The sequence below is a fragment of the Chaetura pelagica genome, unplaced genomic scaffold, assembly GCF_000747805.2.
Source record: "Chaetura pelagica isolate M959 unplaced genomic scaffold, ChaPel_1.0 scaffold142, whole genome shotgun sequence".
NCBI classification, from domain to species: domain Eukaryota; kingdom Metazoa; phylum Chordata; class Aves; order Apodiformes; family Apodidae; genus Chaetura; species Chaetura pelagica.
Genome location: NW_009952973.1, coordinates 1,542,804 through 1,555,408, shown reverse-complemented (window position 1 = coordinate 1,555,408; position 12,605 = coordinate 1,542,804). Strand labels below are relative to the sequence as shown.

The 12,605-nt window shown below is 41.5% G+C and overlaps 1 protein-coding gene across 1 annotated transcript in view; it reads left to right on the top strand.

Annotated features, from left to right (window-relative positions):
- Positions 1-12,605, top strand: part of GATB (glutamyl-tRNA(Gln) amidotransferase, subunit B) — a 47,558-nt gene that overhangs the window by 21,147 nt on the left and 13,806 nt on the right. The window contains exons 7-11 of the mRNA XM_009995980.1: positions 9-131; positions 3,283-3,396; positions 4,482-4,566; positions 4,914-4,958; positions 6,989-7,178. Coding sequence (XP_009994282.1) covers positions 9-131; positions 3,283-3,396; positions 4,482-4,566; positions 4,914-4,958; positions 6,989-7,178 — 557 coding nt within the window. The remainder of the gene's footprint in view (positions 1-8; positions 132-3,282; positions 3,397-4,481; positions 4,567-4,913; positions 4,959-6,988; positions 7,179-12,605) is intronic.

The following is a 12,605-nucleotide window of genomic DNA, read 5'->3' as shown; positions in this document are numbered from 1 at the left end:
CCTGACAGGAGTTGGCCTCATGGAAGTTGTCATGGAGCCTGATATGTGCTGTGGGGAAGAAGCAGCTGCAGCAGTCAGAGAGCTTCAGCTCATTCTTCAAACACTTGGGAGCAGCCAGGCTGTCATGGCAGGTACAGAAGGGGGAAGGGCATGTTTGCTTGTCACCAGTAATTCTTTATTTGCAGGAATTTTGGAGCTTCTGGTTATTTTACTCTGTGGTTACTTGAAACACTTAGCCTTTTCTAGCTGTTGTTCTTAAAATCCTCAGAGCCTGTCCTAGTATCTGCTGTGCTTCATGTGTCCTCAAGGGCCTGTCTTCCTCTGCAGAGATATGCAGTGGTGGGTTTTATATTGCCTCTCACAGTGATTTTACAGGATAAACCTAGGCAAGAGGGGATGTCCCCAGGGTTCTTGTGCTGTTTTTCTCTGTCTGTGCTCATCTTGTTTGCCACAGTGCTGCAACAGAGTAGATCTGTAGTAAGAATTATTTGTAGAATGTGGAATTTCTGGGACAAAGTCATGGAAACATGAACCATCTTGTAAGTTGTGTGTTAGGTCTCAGCTAGTCCTAAAATGGGTTTAGGCAGTAAACTTGTGCTGGTGTCATGGGTGAGATGGAGTAAATTCCAGTGTATAGCAGACAGGGTTGCTGGGGTTAATATAAGAACCAACAAGACTGGTTTTACCCTACTTGTTCATTTCACACATTCACTCTCTCTCTCCCTCCTCTCCAGCATTATGTTCACTAGGTTTCAATTTCTCTTTTCACTAGGGAGATCACTGCTGGTCTGGGGAGGTGGGCCAGAAAATTTTGGTGCTATATGTTGTGCAGCAGGTGTTAGAGGCCAGGGTCCCTAGGTATCCCCTGGCGTTTGCATCTGTGCATCTTTCTGGTCTTGGGACTCCCCACCTCCAGGCTCTTTCTAGCCTAGATCACTACTGTCTTTCTGAAGCCACTCCTCTTTTGGGAACCCCTGCTTTTGGCATCAGCTCTTCTTTCTGGAACTTCAAGGCCTCAATTTTCCCAATAAGTAATGTGCGGAAGCACAGCGTGTGATCAGCTTCCTGACCGGTGATTCAATCTCGTGCCTCTCTATTAATTAAAAGATTCAGGTCATGCCATTTTTGCTCAGTCCTAATTTTATCAAAATGTACAACCAGCCCATGGTTACAGCTAGCAAAAGCAGGCTTCCGCTGAAGAGTTTAAAAGTACAGTTTTGGGCATTCATCCCTTCCACACATACATCCAATTATAAGCTACCTATTAGTGTTCACAATGTAAGCTGTATTTTTGCCTGTGAGAGTTGGCCTTGCTGTTCTGGCAGCAAATTCTGTCCACAGTCTAAGTGGATGCCTCTTCTAGAGAACTGAGTCAGAGTGGTCAATGTATCACACAATAGATGAGATCCAATAAATGTTGGCTAGTGATGCAAATCTAATTTAGTGTAAGGGGAAATAATAATTGCTAGACTTGATGTATGTCTCTGAATATTTTCTCTCACTAGTGTTACACATGTCAAATGGGGCACAGCTGTTAATATTAAGCAGGCAGTTTGCATGCTTCTTCAAAGGAGTTTGTGGACATATAAATGACATACATCATTTATCACTACTGAATTTAGCCCTCCTTTAGTGGAGGGAATATTTTTCCTTCGGTATATTTGGCTTTAAAAGTAACAGTCTTGGGTTTTTTTTTCAAGGTGGTGTTTCTAGGGGCTTTTTCCTGTGGTTTTCCCTCATCATAACTACTTCCTTTCAAGTGAGGTCTTTACATTCTCATATTTTACCTTTATTCTACTTGTGTGTTCAATGAAGACAAGTTCCCAGTTTTATCAGGTGTTACTTCATTAGCAACAAAAGATTGTTTCACTCTAAAGTCAAAGGAGAGTAAGCTGGGCTAAAGCAGGTTTGAAGGAAAAAAGTTTAAGAACATTTGGGGCCTAGTTCTCCTTTCACTTATGCCTGATTAATTTAATTGTCTTGTCACATTGACACGGACATCAGAGTAGAAGCAGGTCATGTCTCAAAATGAAGCAAGGGCAGGACAAAACAGTTCCTTTTTTGGAACAAGTACTCATTTCATCCCAAAGAGAGAGCACATGCAAAACACTTCTCTTGAAAGGGATGTTGGGTTATTCCAGCACCTTTGTCCTTCATTTGCATGTCTGGTAAGACTCTACGAAGACACAGGAAATCGGTGCGCTATCACTGAGCCTACTTTTACAAAGTGTACCAAGGCTTCTCTAGTCAATTTACATCTGTTGACCAGAGTGGATTCTGAAGCTGTAGACATCTTCACAGGTTTAACTCTGAGCTATTTTGCCCTCCCTTTAAAAATGCTGCTGTATCTAAGCAGTAAATGTTTCTTTCTTTTTATCTGTATTTGAAATTAAAATAAAAATTGAAAAAGCAAAGAAAGGCTACAGTTGTTCATTGTGCAATATGGGAAAAATTATGTTTCTTTTTAATGCAACCTCTCATGTTTATTCACACCAGCTGAATAACTGTGCAAGCCTTTTCTTCTCAGAAGGGATGTCTTTAGAGGGCCAAAACTTAGAAAGATACAATTATGAGTTACTTGTGGTTAAGTCATGAAAGATCTTTAAGGACATTATTCCATTTTGGACTAAAAGTCCAGGGTGATTTTAAATGTAACTTTGTATTCAGTTTCATTTTTTTGCAGCCAGGGAAGTTTGGGGCAGGAGGGAGATTGCAATTTCTTGAGAGGAAAAAAACTACCAAAAAAATCCTCTACTTTTCATATTTTTTCCTTGAGCTGTGCATTTTCAAGAACACCATAGTAAATCTGTTCAGTGTAACTGTAGGTTCCTGTGTTCCATGCTAGGTTAGTACGTATCCATCAAATTGTAATTCCAAGAGGTATTTTAATACTGTTTTCAGAGGAATGGCAGCTCAGAATCCAGCACTTGAGATTGCTTGTCTAATTCTGCCCTTTTTTTAAAGGCTGTGAATCAGAGCTTTTTTCACTATGTGAATTAGAAGATCTGTGCTGCACTGCACCATGCAGATTCCTCTGAGAGGAATTATGAGCAGTAATGTTTTTTAAAAAGTAGTATGCTCAAAACATTTTGAGGTACTGGAGGCACAGTCTTGAGATGGAATCACAAAAAGAATACTTTGAGAAGATTGTTACTCCTTTCTGAACTTATGGAAGTCTGCTATTAATGCTCTGCAGGTTACATACAGTTTATTAATGCATGCCACAGCTTTTACTTTAGTTTACAGGGCAGACAATTCTGTTGTTGAATTTTCCTTTTACAGAGGGTCAGCTGAGAGTGGATGCAAATGTTTCTGTTCATCACCCTGGAGAGCCTTATGGAGTGAGGACTGAAGTGAAGAATATCAATAGCATACGATTCCTGGCGAAAGCAATAGGTAAATGGTGGTTGCTTCATTATAGGGGCATTGTAGATACTTTATGACATGTTTCATGTCAGGCCCCTGCGCGCAGTCATTGCCCTTAAATGGCATGACTGACTTCATCTTGGTGTCCCATCTATGCACCTTGCCCATGGGCACAGAAGTCCCATTTAAGCTCAGCCTGGGGCCTTCAGACTTGGCCTGAGCTATGTCACAGGTGTGCCAGTTTTCAGTCCTGTCTCCTGATGGACCTGTGACCTGTTCTGTAGTCTTGTTCCAAGTCCTATCTCTGGACTTACCTCCTGTTGCTTCTGTCTGAACTCCCTGGATGAACTCTGGACCCACCTCATCCTGTCACCTTGACTGAGACTGTCAGTGGCCCCTGTTAGTAGCACATGCCTCCGTCCATGCTGTTCAGACGAGTGGGATTGCACCAGACAGTGAAGGCTTTGCCTGCACTCTAGTCTCTATCGGCTCCTCACTTATCCCTCTTTGTGGAGCAGCCCTGCTCTTGCTGCTCCCTGACAGATTAAATCTTGGTATGGGGTACTCTGGGGATAGCAGCCATGTTGGTAATCAGTACCTCTCACAGGGGTAGCCAACCCTCTGCCTGCATAAAAAATAAATCAGATTATTTTCAGTGTCTAGCATGTTTAGAACTGAATTATGCTAGCAGTTGCTTTGTGTCCTCTGATGTAGATAGATGATTGCTTTCCACTGAGTACGGTAGGTGGTGTGTATGAGTTCAGATGCAGCTTGGCTATCAGCAAGAAAGAATGATTATTACATCTCCAATGAAAACTGAACTGGGTGATTGGAAGGTCACGAGGAATGTATGGTTTGGCTGCAATGCCTGAGAGAAAATATTTTCTATTTAAAGGGAATGAAAGAAGATGAGGAAAACATGCAAAGAAAGAAACAGTCCTGGAGAGAGAGACAGTGACTGATAATTCTGCCTGTAACTACTGCTGTTGATTTCATTAAGGTTAAAACAACAAATTACTCCATTATTGCATAGCAGTGAAAAATAAAATAGTGAAGTGTAGAAAAGCTAATAGTGCAGTATAAGAAGCTTACTCTTTTTTCTTTGTTTCTGTGAGACTATGAAATACAGAGGCAAATTAAAGAACTTGAAAATGGAGGAACAATTCTGAATGAAACAAGAGCCTTTGATTCCAAGCTTGGGTGAGTTTTTATTTTGGAAGAACATCAGGAATAGTAGCTTTAGAGTGCCACAGATACCTATTAACATGATCAGGAGAGTTAACATAGTATTGCTCAGCTTCTGTCTTCTGAAGCTGGTATTCACAAGCAGTCTCCTCACAGGTAGTATTTTTTCACAACAGGTTGTGTGGTACATCAGGCGGTGTCTGTGTGAAAATGGCTGCCCTCTTACATACACACAATCTTTGAAGTGGCTTTAAGAAGCTGTCCTGATCTTCAGGAGACAATGTTTTTACTTTGTGTCTTTGTTATAAAACTAATTCTGTGGTACCTCTTACAACATCTTACGTGTTTTGTTTTTATTTCAGGTGCACTGTATCAATGAGAGACAAAGAAGGGAAACAGGATTATCGGTATTTTTTTAATAGAAACTTAACATTTCAAGAACTGAGAATTTATTTAATTTCATTTCTTCAGTGTAATCAGTGTAATGAGAATGTAAGTTGGTCAGCATAGTGAGTATGAGAAGTTTATCTTCCACTGAAAGGAGAAGAGACCTGTCAAAATCCTTGCTAGTCTGAGCAAATCAGATCTAGAACCGTCTTATCTCTGCTAAAACATGTAGACTTGTCCCAAAAACTAAGCTGTAGTACCTTAGCTCAAAGTGGGTAAATTGAAGGTTTACCTTGTGGCCAGATACAAACGTATTCTTAAGAATGCCTGACATAAGATGCAAGAATATTCTGAATTAAGCATTGTTTGTGCTTTAAGTAAATGCCGAGGGAAGTTATTTTCAGATAGCAGGCCCTGCTTCTCCATGCTTAAATTCTGTGATCATAGATCACAATCACTGTTTGAAAACCTTAGCGACTATTGAAAGGTGTCAGGATTTATAGGCAGGTTTCTACCTTATGATCTTTTGTAGACCCAGTGTAACCTTGCTAAGTACTGTGTGCCTTCCACCAGTGTGAGAGGACATCTATCAAACCATAAGCAGCCACCCAAGAAGGATTTAGCCAGAGGGCAAGAGAACAAGGCATGAGTCCTGTTGGGAAGCAGTGCTGCTGGGAACAAGTGCTGAGGCAGTGCTGCAGAGAAGCACCACAGCTTCTTAATGCCCTAGAATAGGAAGCAGTGGTGTCTGAATGGGATGGGTTAGAGGGATGCAGTTCAGTGATTGCTTTTTGCTCTGACTGCCCTTACTTCTACTCTGTGTGTGTCTGCCAGCTTCCCTGGTTAGTGCTTATCCTCCCACTAGTTTCCTAGCTCTGCATTGCAGAGGTAGTCTTCCTCTTACTCCCAGAGTTCACTTCCCACCTGGAGAATTGTCATTCTGCTTCTGCAGGAGAACTTTAAGAACTTCTTAGGTTTGCCATATCTGTGTTCCTGTTAAATCCACATATATTCTGCTACTGATCTTATTAGAGCAGAGCAAGGATTTTGAAAACATCCCTCAGACTTTAATCTGCTTTGAAAATAATTGTTTATAGAAATGCAGCAGAAAAGGCAGTGGTCATTTTGCGAGTTCCTTGTTATGGTAGGGGCTGGTATGAGGCCTATTTAACAGGACTGATTTAAACAAATGCAAAAGAATCTTTTTAAAACCTAGACAAAACTGGTGAGTCTAAGATATTTCAAATCAAGACCAGAAAGATTATTACTAGTACTAAGATTATGATTGGTATTAAACTGTATTTTTCAGACCTTTTTGTCAGTTACTGCTGCAAATTATATATAAAACTTAAAATTCATGCTTAGGCAGATTTGAAATAGAAATTACTATAGCAAATGTAGAGGGCACCCAATGTCCTTTATTCTGATATTTTTGAACCCCTCATTTGATCATAGAAGAGTCAAGTTTCTGCTTCAATCATTCAAGTGGTTTGAATTGGCCTTCTCTTTAAGGCAGCCTTTTGTTCTGTGATAGCACCCTGCTGAGCACAGTAACTTTGCTTTTAGCACAGCTTGAGATTTCATCAAGATTTTTGAAGTTAGTCTGGAAAAGGTTACAACCTGCCCAGATGACTCCTGGCAGTTGGCTGTCAGTCTAGGTTTTTCCCTGCCAGTCCACTCCCTTTTTCTTCAGATCCACAGTTCACGCTTGATGCCAAAAGGAGTGGGTTGTTTCCACATCTATTCTTACTGGGTTTATTGAGCTTTTTTATTATTATTTTGGGTGCAGAAATGTTCTAATTACCGCTTTTCTAACATCAGCTCTTTGGCAATCGGTGGCAAATTCTCAAAGAAAGGATGTAAGGGTTCACAGCAGTTCATAGTCTGGTCTCTTACTACTTACCAGTGATACACCAAGTCTTGAATTTTTAATATTTTATTTAGAAACATTTATACAACTTATAGGTAAGTATGAACTTGCAATACAGATTTTATTCCTTAGCTTATGACTAAAAATAATTATAAAGGAGTTTTTCTTGATTTTTACTAGTTTCATGCCAGAGCCAAACCTTCCTCCATTGATTCTGTATGATGCAAAATCTTTGCCGGCTAATATGAACCATCAGCAAGTGATAAATATTGATTGGATTCATGAGAGACTTCCTGACCTCCCCAGTGTGAAGAGAGCAAAGCTTGTTGAACAGTATGGGATTCTTCCTGAACACAGCTTCACCTTAGTGGTAGGTCTATTGATCAAGTGCTAAAATAAGCCTAGAAACTTCAGAGTTGCACGGTTTTTGAAAAGATTTACAAATGTGATATTAACCAGCTGTCAGTTCTCATGAATGTTTTTTATTTGGGAATATGTCCAATGCGTACTTTGTACCTTTGAGTCATGCACATAAAATGGTGTGGAAAAGAAACCTTACACAGTGCGCCTAGAAAGTTCAAAATGCAGTCAAATAACTGTTATTTAATATTGATCTTGTCTGTCTGCACATGGATGCATCCATGACTGACTTCAACACATGTACAACTCCCTGATGACAAACCCTTGTCTGCAAGTTCCTCTTCTTCTTGTGTTTGGGTCTGGTGCAAGGCTGGACACATGGTCAGTATGTAAAAAATGAATAGACATGTTTTCCTTACTGTAGAAGCAAAACGCAGAGTTTAAATCTCTCACTTTCACATGCCCACTAATGTAACTAATGCTCACATTATTTTGAAAAAGCCCAGGCTCATCCTGAGGTAAATACACCACATGGTTGTACAAAATCAACTGTGACCTCACAATGCAATTTACCAGCAGTAGGTTCAGAAGAGGGGATGAGAAAGACAAGGATGTGGCAAATACAGGTATAAATAAGGAAGAGACAGCAAAATCTCCTAACTTCCAAAATTATTCTGAAGGACTTTGAGCTTCTTAAATACAAACTGTGTCACCTCTGTTTACCAGTGGTAGGTCTGTGTGGGAGTTTATTCTACTCACTTAACCAGCTAAGCTAGGAGTGTCCTGCTTTTGTTACCTCTGGTATTAGTAAAGACAGAAGGAAAAGGACTTCTTTAGAGTAAGATTCAGAGCAGAACATAAGTACTTCAAATTGACCTCTGCTGGAGTTCCTTTCCTTGAACTATAAATGGAGGGAGAACAGTGCACATAACTACCTAGTATCTCTTCATTGTGCTTCTGTAATTTAATACACTTGTACAGAAAGTGATTTCAAAGAAAAAAATAAAATAAAATAGTTCTTCTGAAGAAAGCTGTTAGGAAAACCGCTTTTGTGGTGGTTTACCATTTTTGTGAGTTGCAGATCTTTTACTGTTCTGTGGGCAGGTGAGTCATAAGTCTTACCAAATCACGAGGGTGCAGTGGTAGCATCAAGAAGTGTCAGTTCTTATCTTTCTGTTTCATTGTATAAGCTGCAAAATGTGATTTTGCAGCCAGTATTCTTGTCCATGCATGCATTTCTTCACATGGACATGTTTCTCACCTATTAAAATAAATAGAGCTAAGAAGGGTAGATAGGTGCTGAACTATTTTTTCTGACTTTTTATTCTTTGCCCCTTCTGTCATGGGTTGACCCTGGCCAGCTGCTAAGCACCACAGCTGCTTGCTTATTTCCCCTGCCAGCAGGACAGGGAAGAGAATAGGAAGAGCAAAAGTGAGAAGACTTGTAGTTTGTGATAAAGACACTTAAATAACTGAAGGAAAGAGGAAGAGGAAAACTCAAAAGTGATGTACTCACCACCTCCCACAAGCAGACTGATGTGCAGCCAGTCTCTGGCCAATGGCAATGACCACCTCCCCCAGAATCCCCTTCCTTCAGTTTTCGTTGTTGAACAGGGCGCTATATGGCATTGAATACCCCTTGGTCACTTCAGGTTAGCTGTCCATGTTGTGTTCCCGCCCATCTTCATGCCTACCCTCTGTCTACTTGGTGTGAAGGGCTAAGTGGGAAAAAGAGACAGTACTACTCAGCCTTAGCCAAAACATCGGGGTGTGTCAGCACTGCTTCAGCCACAAATCCAAAATGCAGCACCCTACGTGCTGCTCTTAAGAAATTAAACTCTCTCCCAGACAGACCCAGTACACCTATTCCTTTCACTTGGTACCAACCCACTTGAGCATTTCAGTTTTACTACTATTGTTGGCTTCTGCTGTGTGGTTTCTGTCATCTCTATCAACTAGCCCTATATATTTGCCTCATCAACAGCCCTTTCCACTTGTTCCCTGAAATCTACTATTGCATTTGCTTTTCCCCTTTTAACTTTTTTTCCTCTTTGCAACATGTAAGACAATAATGAGCTCCAAGCTGAAATTTGGGATTCAGCTTGTAATAAGATAATGCATCCATTTGAATGCATGAAGTGAACATGTTCTTCATTGCAGGTCTTCTTTTATTGTGCATTAGAATGTGAGCATGTATGCTCTCCTTGAAACTTGCTTGCCTGTTCACTGGGAGACTAGTTAACCTTATTTCATCTGAAAACGGTATGTCTGTTGATGTGTTAAGCTTACCTCAGAAGTTGTAGAAGATTGCTGATAGGGCCAGATGCACAAATCTAATGAGCATCCTTTCAGGTTAGAGCACCCAGGAGTGCTCATTAAATAAATGGCAGTGGTAGAGGGATGAGTCTAAAATGCAAAATCTCTGTTCTTTGCCAACTTGTTAGAGGAAGCATTATGCGCCAAAGTTATAATCAAACAATACCATACTTCAGCATGCAAGTTAGCTTCTGAGCTTACTTCATGAGCTTTATTCTGGTGTACAGTAGCTACCTGTATGTGCTGCACTACCGAGAATCTGAGAGTCCTGCTTTGCCTCAATACAAGAAGAAATGGAAGGAAAGCATTACCTATTAATCTTAGAAACACAGAATTATTATGTTTGAAGGGACCTTAAAGATCATTTAGTTCCAATCCCCCTGCCATGGGCAGGGACACCTCCCAGTAGACCAGGTTGCTCAAAGCCCCATCCAACCTGTCCTTGAACACTTCCAGGGAAGGGGCAGCCACAGCTTCTCTGGACTACCTGTTCCAGTGTCTCACCACCCTCCCAGAAAATAATTTCTTCCTAATATGTAATCCCTCTTTCATCTTAAAACCATTACCCCTTGTCCTATTACTACATGCCCTTGTAAAATAATACCTTAGTATCTCTATATCTGAACATCTTAATATCTGAAATTTCTTAAGTGTAAACTGCTGCATTTTTTACAGTTTGGCATTAATTGCAAAAAGTAATTAAGTTTCTGAGTTTCTTCTTGCAGAACCTTATTATTCGTAAAGAGAAAATCTTTGAGCCACGTATACTCCATGGTATTTGGCTACTCAAGTTCTGTGTGCAATTTCTACTTTGCTGTGTAAACCAGGAGACTGGCAGATATTTCAGTCAAGAGCAGTCTCTGACAGCTTTGCCAATTACAGTATTAAACTATTATTGTCTTGCTTTCTATTGAGTTTAAAAAAAAAGAAAAAAAAATATCTGTTAGCATAGACATTATTGGGACTTTGTTTTTTCAAAAAGCATGCTGTATTCTGGGGAGGTCCAACCAAAAAAATCTAGATGAATTGTCACAGTACAGCATTAGAAAAAAACAGTCTGACCACTTCCCCTTTCTCATCTGAATTCCAAGTCTTCCTGTATATTTACTCTTCCTCTGTGTCGTGGTTTAGGACAACACCACAACAAAAGGAACAGCCCCTCGGCTGCTCACTCAGCTCCCCCACACACACACTCTGGGATGAGGAGGACAAAGCTCATGGGCTGAGACAAAGGACAAGGAAGGGTCTTCACCAATTAAAGTCCCGGAAAAAACAGACTCGGCTTGCGGAAAAAACCCAAAAATTTAATTTCACACTAATCAAACACATACAGGACACAGACACACACAGAGCAGGGCTTGCATATGTTACTCCACCCCTGCCTTCTTCCCAGGCCCAAATCACTTTGTTCCCGGTTTCTCTCCCTCCTTCCCCCCAGCGGCACAGGGGGACAGGGGATGGGGTTTAGAGTCACTTCAGAGGCTGGGGGTTCCTGCTATGCCATCCTCCTCAGGAAGGATTCCTTACAGTCCTTACCTGCTTCCCCACGAGAAAGAGTCCTCCGCGAACCTCTCCTTCATGAGTCCTTCCCACGAGGTCCGGAGCTGCTCCCGCCTGGGCTTCCCACAGAGTCACGGGGGATTCGGGAACAGCCACCTCCCCTGGCGCCGGGGTCTTCCAAAGCTGCGCAATCAGAGTCCACTGGTAGCAAATCCTCTGGCCACAAAATAAAAGTCCACTGGCCAAGTTCACCCCTCCTGGCACCTTCAGGGAATGTTCCACCATGTTCCTCCATGAGTGCAGGGGCACAGCTGCCATCTTGCCATGGTTTGAAGGGAAACCTCTGTTTGGGCACCTTCTTCCCCTTCTTCCTCACCAACCACCAGCACCGCTCTCCTCCTCCCGCACAGCTCTTCTCTGCTCAGGTGTTATAGCTATTCTTTTGTATGTTAATCACTGAGGTGCATCTGTTGTCCCTCTAATGCCTCTTTGGGTGGGTTTTGGTGTAGGAGGAGCTTCTCAGCTTCTTACCAGGCCACTCCGGCGCCCTTCCTCCGCTGCCAAAAAACCCGCCAAACCAGAACAGTGCTTAGTCAGATAAAAGTGGCAGGTCCATTTGGGCTTTGGTTGTTGCTTTGGTGGAACAATTACATTGGTGAATCTTTTTCAACAGTCAGAAGTGGGATGCTGCAGAAGTTGGGTTTTGACCATTTTGTTTATGACATGCCATCCTCATACACACTGATATGCAGGTGACTTTATACTTATTTTTAAAACTTAAATAATTTTATAAGAAGCTGTAGGAAAAAAATTTGAACTTTCTTAGGCTGCTTCTCTGCTTCAATAAGGCTCCATTTTCTGTTTTTTTCACTGACAATCTTACACATTTTTGCAGCAGTTGTTACTTCACAGTTGGTTATTGTGGGAACTGTGATGGTGAAAATGGGAATAAGAAAGCAGAAAATGACATTTTATTTGTTAACATTGATGTAGTTTTCTTCTTCAGTTCTTTGGAAAACATTATTGGTAAGTAAAGCGTAAGTTTGTGATCTGTGATTATTTGTCTTTAAAAGCCTAAGTTTGCATAACAGACCAAATGTCCCTAAAGATTGTACCGATAGTATTTTGTAAAATAATGTATTGGAGGTGCCACCGAGGCAGTCAGCCCACACCTTGTACCAAAACCACCTCAGTTAAGAACAAAAGACCAGTCCTTGTCACAGGTGACTTGCTTTTGTCTAGGCTAGACCCACTTCTTAGAGACTTCAGCTACCTCTGTGTGGCCAGGATTAGGGATATACAGAGGAAACTCCCTACCCTAGTTTGGCCCTGTGATTACTAGCCGGTCCTGATACTTGAGGTAGGCAGTGATGAAGTAGCTACCAGAAGTCCAAGGGCAATGAAGAGAGCCTTCAGGGTCCTGGAATGACAGGTAGAGGGATCAGGAGCACAAGTAGTAGTCTCTATCCCACCAGTTGCAGTGATTGGTGAGGGGATAAACAAGGAGAGGCTCCAAGACTGGTGTAACCGGCAGAACTTTGGTTTCTTTGGTCATGGGTTGATCTGCAGGACACCAGGCATGCTGGCAATAGGTGGGGAAAGCCTAACCCAAAGGGAAAGA